The 10,286-nt window shown below is 54.8% G+C and overlaps 1 protein-coding gene across 1 annotated transcript; it reads right to left on the bottom strand.

Moving 5' to 3' along the window:
* Positions 1-1,593: 1,593 nt before the first annotated feature.
* On the bottom strand, positions 1,594-6,163 carry EOLA2 (endothelium and lymphocyte associated ASCH domain 2). The gene is made up of 3 exons (XM_004606528.2): positions 5,724-6,163; positions 3,583-3,864; positions 1,594-2,510 (listed from the first exon to the last, which is right to left on the bottom strand). Exons 2-3 carry the CDS (start codon positions 3,833-3,835, stop codon positions 2,287-2,289), a joined length of 477 nt encoding a protein of 158 aa, XP_004606585.1. The 5' UTR covers positions 3,836-3,864; positions 5,724-6,163; the 3' UTR covers positions 1,594-2,286.
* Positions 6,164-10,286: the final 4,123 nt, after the last annotated feature.

The following is a 10,286-nucleotide window of genomic DNA, read 5'->3' as shown; positions in this document are numbered from 1 at the left end:
CAGAAGAGGATGGGGAGAAGGAAATGGAAGACAATGATGAGGAGGAGTCAGAAGAGAGTGCTTTGGGTTATAAAGGGTATAATCTGTGATCAACTCAAGAAAACCTCAACAACCTAAGACTGAGTGATGAATAACTAATGCAAATTGCTACTTTGAACGTTGACTGTTCTCTCAGCCTTTGAAAAAGGAAAACAATAAGCTGATGTTAATTATGAATCTTCGCTTTGTAAAACTTTCTACTGTACATACATCTTACCCATAAGCCCTGGAGGAGGGCCAAGACAGACTTTGGTCCCGTATCCTTTTCACTAGAAGCAGTTGCATTTTCCAACGCAGGCTGGGATTTGCCTGGAGCACTGAGGTCGGCCCAAGCAAGTCTGGTCCCCTAGCTTGTTCTACTGCCCAGGAGACACAACAGGCTGGCCTCTGACATAGGCAACACCTCACATTATTGGTGAATCTCCAACAGGAGGGTCATGCCTCGGGAGACGCCTTTGATGCCAGGAAGTTCATGATTGGCAATGGAAGTCCTTAGGTCCCTGTAGTAGTTGGGACTCCTTTCTAACATGTGGAGTAGGACTGGTGTAAACTGATTCAGAACATGTCACTGTAGTCAATGCCTGGGGAAGTGCCCATCCTTGGAAATAGAACACACACAAGACTTCTCACAAACACTGCTTGGATTTGGCCCTAGTTCGGAAGTAGCTGCACAATATGGGTTACATCTAGGCCCCTTGAATCAATGAACACTAACAGCAAATTATAGTTTGAAAAAGATAGACAGGTGTCATTTCTTTTTTCTCTTTTCAAATTTTTTAATATTTAACTGACTCACCATGAGATATGCAGTATAAAGTTGTTCGTGATTGGGTTTTAGTCATAGGATGTTCCAACAACCATCCCTTCACCCGTTAAATTTCCCTCCACCAATGTCCCCAGTTTCACTCTTGCCACTACCCTCATTTCTCACCCCCTACCCCAGCCTGCCTCTATGACAGGCTCTCTCTCTAACACACACACACACCTTCTGGGCATTATAGTTTGTAATAGTTACTGAAAGGTTATCATGGACACCCCTTTACCTACTTTCAGCACTCAGTTCTTGTCCAGAGTAATCATTTTCAACTATTATTGTCACGTGGTCCCTTCACTATCCTAACTGTCCTCCACTGCCCCCCATACACATATACTTGTGGCAAGCTTCCAACTGTGGACCAGACCTCATGACCTGTTTCTCCTGTCCTTATTAGTCTCATACTGTTTTTATATCCCACAAATGAGTGAAATCATTCTGTCTGTCCCTCTCCTTCTGAATCATGTCACTCAGAATAATACTCTCCCTGTCCATCCATTTGGAAGCAACTTTCATGGCCTCATTTTTCCTGGTGTCTGCATAGCATTCCATTGTGTAGATGTACCTTAGTTTGTTTATCCAGTGGTCTGTTCTCAGGTACTGTGGCTATTTCCAGATCCTGGCTATTGTAACTACTGTTGCAATGAACATAGAAGTGCAGACGGCATTTCTGCTGTGCATTTTGGGGCTCCCAGGGTATAGACCCAGAAGTTTTACTGCTGGATCATATGAAAGCTAAGTTCTTTTTTCTCTTTTATTAAAAAGTTTTGTTACAAAACGTAGCAGGGCTCATGGGCTAGTCCCAGATCAGCACTCATATGTTCCTACTGGTACTTATTTTACCATGCATTACAAGGAACCCGCCTAGTCCACACACATGCAATATATGCCGTCAGATTCTTGAGAGATCTAGCTGGTCCAACAGATGTCACTTCTGAGGCTGATGCCCTCTTGATTGTGAACAATGCCATTGAGAGCTGATCATCATGGCTGCCACTCAGCTCCCGCTCCAGTGTCCACAATGTCCTCTCTATATTGAACAATCTGTGAGTTTTGACCCAAACACAGGAAGGGGGGCATGGAAATGAGCCTCGACTCTAACTACTTCTCTTAAAACATATTTCTTGGAATAATCCATAAATCCTGGACGCACAATAGTGGCAATGCCAGGACACTACCTAGCTTTGCCTCATCCCTATGATAGGTTAAAGTCCTTGAAACCCTGTGCATGGTGAGAGGGACTCACCAAGAAGGTCTCTCTCTGTCCCTCGCTCCAAGGAGCTCTGTGAACAAGTCCAACCTATGGTGGGCCACGCTCAGCACTGCAGTATAATTCAAGCTGAACGAGATCGATTGGTCTGTGGAGTGATGGAGTAGTGACAGGATCATGATGGAGCTGATCTCTCCCTCCCCTTCTCAGGAGTCTTTCTCTCTCAGACCTCTTGCCCCAAGGGGATCAGATGTTCTGGGATGTCCACCTGGAAGATGCCCTTCCTACCATGCCTACGTATGGGCTCCAGTAACCACCTGGGGTTGGAAAGCGAGGTCAGGTACTTGTGCTTCAGGTCGGTCAGTACAGCTTGATTTTCCAGTTTTTCCTCTTCATCAGGAGCTAAGTCTTCTGGGCATTGCAGCGTCTCCCCGATGTCCACAAGCCCTGTGCACAAAGAGAAACACCCAGATGTTTCACTTACATAAATCAGGCCCTAAAGACAGAACAGGAGAGATGGCCCTGAGTGGGAGTACCGGGTGACCCAGCTCATTCATGTTGACAAGCCCTCAAGATGAAGATCGCATCTCCAGATAGTCATGAGGTGAACAACATGCCAAACTCTGGTCAGGGAATTCTGGGGGAAGCCAAGTGGGGAGAGAAATGAAGACAAGGGCACCCAGTTCCCATTGATCCCTCCAAGTATTGTCAAGTCCCTAGCTAGACTGAGGGTAACAGGTACACTTCAGCAGATGACAGGAATGGATGTGGGCCCTCAGACCCCACGGCACTAAGGGGACATGCCCAGGGTGAACCCTGTAAGTGGAAGGCAGCCTGAGTCTGGAAGCCACTGCAATCTGTCCTACTATCACTGGCAGTCCCTGTGTCTCAGATCACAAAGCAGCAGTGAGGCCCAGAGGAGAGCGTTTAGCCAAGGCCACTTTAAAGAGATGGTGCATTAAGAAAGCTGGGTCATGTGGCCAAGTCTAGCTCAATCCTAGACACCGAATACGACATCCTGAGCACTTCCAGGAGTAATCCCTGAGCATTACTGGCTAGATGGCGCCCAGAAACGAAAAGGCTCGAGTGATAGTACAGTGGGTCGGGCACTTGTCTTGCATATGACTGATCTGGTTTCTATCCCAGGTCCCCTGAGCACTGCCAGAAGTGACTCCTAAGCACAGAGCAGGAATAAGGTCTGGGCACAGCAGGGTGTGTTCCAACTCCCCAAGACAAAAGAAATAAAGATATATGGGGACAGAGATGGTATAGGGGTTAAGGCACTTGATTTGCACGTGGCCAACCCCAGTTCCATCACTGGCACTGCATATAGCCACCAAATGACACAAGAAATGGCTCCTGAATACTGCTGGGTGTGGCCTAAACATTGCATCAAAAATTCCACAGAACTCATGCTAACTGGTTTAAAAGAACAAGTCGTGGAACTCGCAAGCAAGTTCTAGGGGACTAGATGGTAAACTTTAAAGGTTTCTCAACAGGTCTTGGTACAGTCACTTGCCAGCTATCACTCCACGGCCAAACTTGTCCCCTTCCTGCAGCAAGGCCTGAATCTGAGCGTGGTTCATGCCAAGCCTCTCCAGCAGCAGCTGCTTCCAGGCTGTGTCTTCCCAGTCCTTGTGGGCTATGTGAATGGCGATGGTACAGTTCTGATGTTCTCTCAGCAGGGGGCGCCAGCGAGTCTCCAAGGTCTTGACCCCACTGAGGACCAAGCCTGCATAAGGCTGGCGGAAGGAGAGGCAGTTGAACTTCATTTCCTAGCGTGCCTTGGGTCTCCAGTGGTCTATGGAAACAAAAGGAATTCTAGTTAGCACCAGGCACGGGTGCAGATCATGGCCAAGGGGACTGACCTCCTGAATACCCCAATGACAGGGAGGATGGGGTGAGGCAAGTGTGGACACTTTTGTCACCACACAATTTTAGGCCCCAAAGAAAACTAATGGCAGTTGGGTAGGCTCTTCCATCAGATGGCATCTCTGGAGAGGCCGTGGTGGAGGGCAGGACAGCCAGGGACAGGCACAGGCAGACTGGCATGACATTAGCTATACAATAGAGGTCACCAATCCTGTGGAAGCTGAGGCATGAGAGAAGTCCCTTAGAGGCCACTTGACTTCCCTCCAGCTTCAGGCCTCCTCCACTCTGGACAAGAACAACCCTAGGCTTTGCTCCTACTCCTGATCCCCAAGGTACTCAGCAAGCTGGCCCTGTCACCAAGGCGAAGCACACCCCCAAAGTCCTGAGTCCCACTCTAGAGCTGCTGAGCACAAATCCCTGGGTCTTAACATCATGTAAGTCCCGATGACCCCTCATGGGCCACCTTTTTGCTGGAAGACAGAAATATGTCCTTGGAGAAGCAGGACCCCCACTGGAAACTGTCTGCCCAACCACACCCAGTGAGTCTGCCTTCACCTCAATGCCAGGACAGAGGCTAAACCCAGAGGGTACCAAGCCCAGGCCTGACACTAGGAGTCACAGGTGAGGCTTGGGACCTCATCCAACCTTTGTACCGGCCCACCAGCACTCCACTCCAGCCATGCCTCTGTCTTTTCATCCATAACCCAACTCCGACAGCGCTCTGTTGCTGGAATGAACCTGGCTGTTCTCAAAGGCGAGGTCCTCTTGGCTGAAAGCTGCCTTCCGTTCACCCCTCGCCCCACTTGGCTCCCGTCCCTGGGGAGACTGGATGGGAAACTTTGGAGATATCTCAACTGGTCTTGGTAAAGTCACTTGCCAGTTATCACTCCACGTTCAAACTTTTCCCCATACTGCCGGAAGGCCTGAGTCTGAGTGTGGTTCATGCCAAGCCTCTCCAGCAGCAGCTGCTTCCAGGCTTTGTCTTCCCAGTCCCTGTGGTCTATGTGGTCCCTGGTCTCTGTGTCCACCGGGAGATGACTACATGCCCTGGTCCGTTCCATGTGTCCGCCATGAGATGACTACATGCATGCCTCTATGCGACTTTCTGACTCCCTGGGCTACCCTCCTGTCATCAGAGAAACCCTAGGCTTCGAGCTGAGCCAAGGGTAAGATGGGAAAAAGGCTGAGTGCCCTCCTGCATCCTGCTGCAGAGAACTTGCTTGGTAATGTCAGGGGAAGGTACTTTGCTTGCCTCCACCTGTCAGCTGCAGAGACAAGAGGGGTTATGCGCAGCAGGTGCCAGAAGAAATGCTGACACCCCCCCACCCCATAATGCTGCCTCAGACCTCACGAAGATGCACCAAATGCAATACCCCCACGGGTTCTGCCACCAACCCTGGGTGTTTCTCCTTCCTGCAAGACGAGGCCAAGGGCAGGAGCACAAAATATTGCTGGAGTCAGGGAGTCCAGATGGTAGAGACAATGACCCGCCCCTGTCCCCCTGGGAAGGGTCTGGACTCCCATGACCCAGCCTGTCAGTGCTGTCCTGCCTAGAGCCTGGGTAAAGTCACAGCCTAAGGGGCGCAGGAGGGGGAGCGCGTGCAGAGGTGTCCCCGGAGGCCACTCCTGTTTCTGGGTGGGATGCACACTCAGGATGGCAGGTGCGACAAGTTGAGCCATGTGGCGTCCGGGACCCGCGGCTCAGAGGAGCCCGTCAGACAGCGGCCTGAGGAGAGGACCAGACATCTCCCAGGTTGAGGGAACGGGGGAGTCGGGGTTCCACAGGACCTGCAACAGCGCTTTCCCGCCCGGCTGAGGAGTCGACGCGGTGGCAGAGAAAGGACTGAGCGCACAGCCCGCCTCCGGACGCCGCCACCGCCACCAGGTGACCTGGGATCGGCCACAAGCATCGGCGCAAGGAACCCGGAACACTTCTGCTTGCGACGTGATCTCTGCGTCAAACGCACGTCCGTGGCCACGTAGCACGTCCCGGCACAGGGACGCCACACGCCGATTCCCGCGGCTCTGTACGCAGGCGGGTCCCCGGGAGCCTGGGTCTCGGGAACCCCGGAAGGCGGGCTTCTAAGTAAAGAAACAGCTGGGGCGCGCCCACGGGGACCCGGTGGACAGGGGGCTATGGGGGCTGGGGAGAGGGGAGAAAGGCTGGAGGCGGGCGTCTGTCGGAAGGCTGCGGGCAGGGCACCTCCGGGAGTTCACGGGAGGCGTGGGGGGACTGAGATGCGGAAGAGGAAGTGAAACCTGAGAGGGCTGACGGAGGTCAGAGGCGCCGGCGGCTGCGCCGTGCGGAAACCAGAGCGGGAGAGGGCAGGGCTGGGGGCGGGGCTGGAGAGAAACCGCTGGGCCGGGGCGGGGCTTCAGAATGGGCGGGGCCACGGTGAATCTGCACGGGCTGCTCTGGGGGCCTCGGAGGAAAATCGGGGAGGAGGGTGGGTGGGGTCCTTGTGAGAAAACTGAGGGACGTTTGGGGGTGAAGCCACAGGATGCAGAGGATTAACGGTGACCGTTGCGTGGGTTGGGAGAAAATCCTGAGGACCCCATCTGGGTGGCTGTAGCCAGAGGACGGGTTGGGGGAGGGGGCGGGGCTTGGGGAAGGCTGGGCCAGAGAGGGGGTGGGACTCCGGAGGAGAAGCTGGAGGGAGAGCTGTGTGGCTGGGGGACGGAAGGGGAGTCGGGACTAGGATTTAGATTGGGCATGGAGAAGAAGGGCGGGACGCAGAGACGGAACGTGGGCGGGGATTGGCTGGAGAGGCGGAGGCCGCAAGGAAAAGGGCTGGGCCGCTGGAAGGTTGGGGAGAACAGGGATGAGGTGGGTCGGACTGAGTTGGCAGGGATGATCTTGGGGCCCTGGGACCTTGTGTGGCTGGCGGTCAAGGTCTGTTCTGCATACTTCAGATTCCACGACCAAGGCCCCAGTCCCAGCTGCACGCTTGGCTGTATTTCACAACAAAACATCTGGTTCTTGTCCTCAGAAGGACTCTTGGGGACAGGGCGGCTGGGGGCGCTGGGTTCTCATCCTACACCCCGTGACTGCCAGCAGGGCCTGGGCCTTTCTGGAAACGCCACCTTTTTGTAGTTGAGAAGAGGTGCGTTCTGTGTGGGGGTGCAGGTTTCCCCCACATTGCTGCTGGAGTGGGCCTGATGTGGGGGAAGAGGTCAGCGCGTCTCTGCAGGCCTGGCTCGGAGCTGGTCTGGGATCTGGGTGCCTTCTGGCTTTCACTCTGCACTTCCCCTACCCACCACACTGCATGTCACCTCTGTCCTGCGACCTGTCATTTCCGATGGCGGCCTGCCCCTCTACCCTTAATCTGTTCCCCACCAGGAGGGTACCGGCAGCACTGGGGAAGGGGGTGAGACTCCCGCCGACTGAGCTGGGCCCAGGATGTCCATTTCCTATGTGGGTGAGTGGTGGGGTGGTCCCATGTCCCACATCTCTTGCGATTATTGCACAACCAGCTGTGCCAGGTTGGGGCCTCCTGAGTGCGACCCTGAGACCCACGGGCAGGGAGAGCACTAAGGGAGCTTGTCCCTCCAGCTGCCAGGCGCCCAGCTGACCAGGAAAGCAGGGAGCTGGAGCTGCAGGGGTTGTGGGAAGGTCCTGTATCTGAGCCACCCCCCACAGTGATCCAGATGGCCTGAAGTTGGAGACGGCACCTAGAGTGGGTGCCCTCAGGAGTGGGTACGTGGGAGAACTGGGAGGCAGCTCCAGGCACTGACGCTGGCAGAACCTAACTCTGCCCTGTGACCTGTGCCCCTCAGGAAGCAAAGTGAGGCAAGTGGGCCCGTGGGAAAGACCCCAGGATGACTTCCACGCCCCTCTGCTGCCGGGGCTAAGGCAGCGACTTGCAGACGCAGATGCCCTGGTGAGCAGCTTGTCAGGGGCCAGAAGGCGTTGGCAGGACACCCTGGGGGCAGGAAAGGGGGCACGGTGAGTAGCCTGGAGCCCCGGGACAGCCAATGAGGGCCCCCCACACTGCCAGTCAGCCTGAGAGGCACGATGCTATCACAGCCCAGGGCTGGCCCCAGCCAGGTTCACCTTGGGAACCAGAAATTCAGAGGGTGCTCAGGAGCAAAATCAGAACGACACGCTACCCTTCCTCGGACCTCCGCTATGCCCCGCGTGCCGGCCTACTGGGAAAAAGCAGATTGAGACTGTGGGCAGTGACCGCCTGGAGCCCCTGTGACAAGACCTGAACGTAGGCTAAGGGGGGAAATCCTCGGGGCCGCAGTCAGGAAAGGGGCCAGGGGAACACAGAGAACATCTAAGAGGGGACCCTCTCCCTGGGGACCTGAGGGACACTGAGTGTGGCAGCCTTGTCTCTGTGACCATCTGGTGTCACAGCGCAAGGGCCTGTGGGCTGGGAACAAAGACCATGTCCTGGAGACATGAGGACATGACGGGCCAGGACACACATGACAGGGGCCCAGGAGGCCAGACTCACATCCGGCAGTGGCCAGGCCGGCAGGGAGCCGAACGAGGGGTGGAGGCTTGCATTTGCCCCAACTCCAAGGGGGCAAGGGGAAGTGCGCGGGCTCAGGGAGGGGTGGCCTGCTCTGGCCTCTCCGGAGACGTAGACGGGAGGCTGTTCCGGAGGTGGGGAGAGAGTCCCTGCAGACGCAGAGCCTGAGCTGGTCCCTGCAGCCTTGCCCTTTCACACCCACTGGCAACTGGGTCCCTGGCACCGGGGAGCAGGGGTGAGGGTGAGTCCACACCCCCATCCCCACCAGATCACACATGCTGGAGCCCGAGGTGACCTTAGCAAGTTGCCTTGTGAAACCAGTCCCTGGACCCAGGGAGCTCGGGCTCCAGTACTGCATTCAGCAAAAAGCCGAAAGCTCGGTTCCCCCCCTTATCTGATGGGGGTGGGGGCATTTGCAGCCAGCAGAGGACAAAGCATAAATCCAAAGCATGTTATTTTGCAAAGCAAGGTCTGGACCACCTTGAGGCCCTGAGCACACTTGGTATTATGTTCCCAGGTTGCCAAGGCTACAAAGTGACACTGATTATCTCAAGGACAGCCTGAAAGCACTCCACGCTTGTTTTTAATCTCATCCAGTCTCAACTGCCCCTCCACAGCTCCAGCTCAAAGCGAGCGTGTGTGAAATGATAAGCAGGGCCTATTTTCCTCACTGTTAGAAAGCAAGCATTGAGTGACTTTGCCCAGGTCATCCCCCTGGACGCTGTCCCAGGAGTGGACTTAATGTAGGCAGGCAGGTAGAGAGGGAAGGACCCTTCCTCAGGGTAATGGCAATGATTTCCAGGGAAATAATAATATCAGTGTCTCTGAAGTTGCAAAAAGCCAACCCCACAGAAAACAGGAACCGAGGCCTGATAAGACCTGGCCAGCAATGGACTCAGAAACGGCTAGACGCCCCTCGGACAGACGCTCCTGCAGGAACAAAAGATCAGGAAAGGAATTTCAAGGAAGACCATTGAACACTCCAAACCCTACTTGCCTTGGCAAACCCCTTAGCAATGGGCTTTGACCTAGGTAGAAGCCCCACATGGGGGCAGGTTGGAGAAACCCTATAAAGGCCACCTTGAACAAAGGAAGGGCTCATATGCTGCCCCAGCCCACGTGCTGCTTGTGCCCATGTGGCTGAGCCCACGTGATGCCTGGACACATGTGTCGCCTGCATCTCCCCTCTTGAGATGTGGATTTTCATACTTCCATATCTAGTGCTGGGGTGTGAGGAGCCTCTCTCCACCCTCGGAGAAACCCGGGTTCTCTCAAGCACATTACTCTCCACTCTCCCACTTTCTCTTCCTCCTTCCCTTCAAAGACCTCCAAATGAATCTGTTTTTCCTTCACTGCTTGTCTACTCCTGAAATTCTTTTCTGCGAGGTGAGAATAGAATCCAGTTACCCTGGGTCCCGGGTGGTAGAGGCAGATGGGGAGAAAGTGAACTTCTCTCTCCTCTCCGCTTCACATGAGCCCCCTGTGGGGCCCACTGACATCAGTTCGGTCAGAAGCCTTGGCAGTGAGCCCTCCCGCGGGGCCTCTGACCCTCCTGCTGGCGGCGGTGGGGATGGTGGCACGGCCCAGACCATGACGGAGAGCAGCCCGCTGCCTTGTGTGGACATCATGGGGGTTACCAGGGATGCCCCCAAATGCTTTCAGGCGTGGACCCATTTCCTTTTCGGAAAAGCTCTAGTCAGGCTTTGGTCAAAAGAGGCTGCCATCTGCTGGCCGCCCCATTCAATTTCGCCTAGCAATTGCAGTTCCTAGCTTCCAGGCAGAGGTGCGGAAGCTCGTGAAGGCTAAAAGCAAGGCGTGCACACCCATCTTTGTACTAGGTTGATGAAAAGATAATAGCACCGCGGCCCAGAGG

The sequence above is a fragment of the Sorex araneus genome, chromosome X (genome assembly GCF_027595985.1).
Source record: "Sorex araneus isolate mSorAra2 chromosome X, mSorAra2.pri, whole genome shotgun sequence".
NCBI lineage: Eukaryota > Metazoa > Chordata > Mammalia > Eulipotyphla > Soricidae > Sorex > Sorex araneus.
The sequence above is the reverse complement of the archived record's forward strand: the minus strand, read 5'-3'. Positions and strand labels throughout refer to the sequence as shown.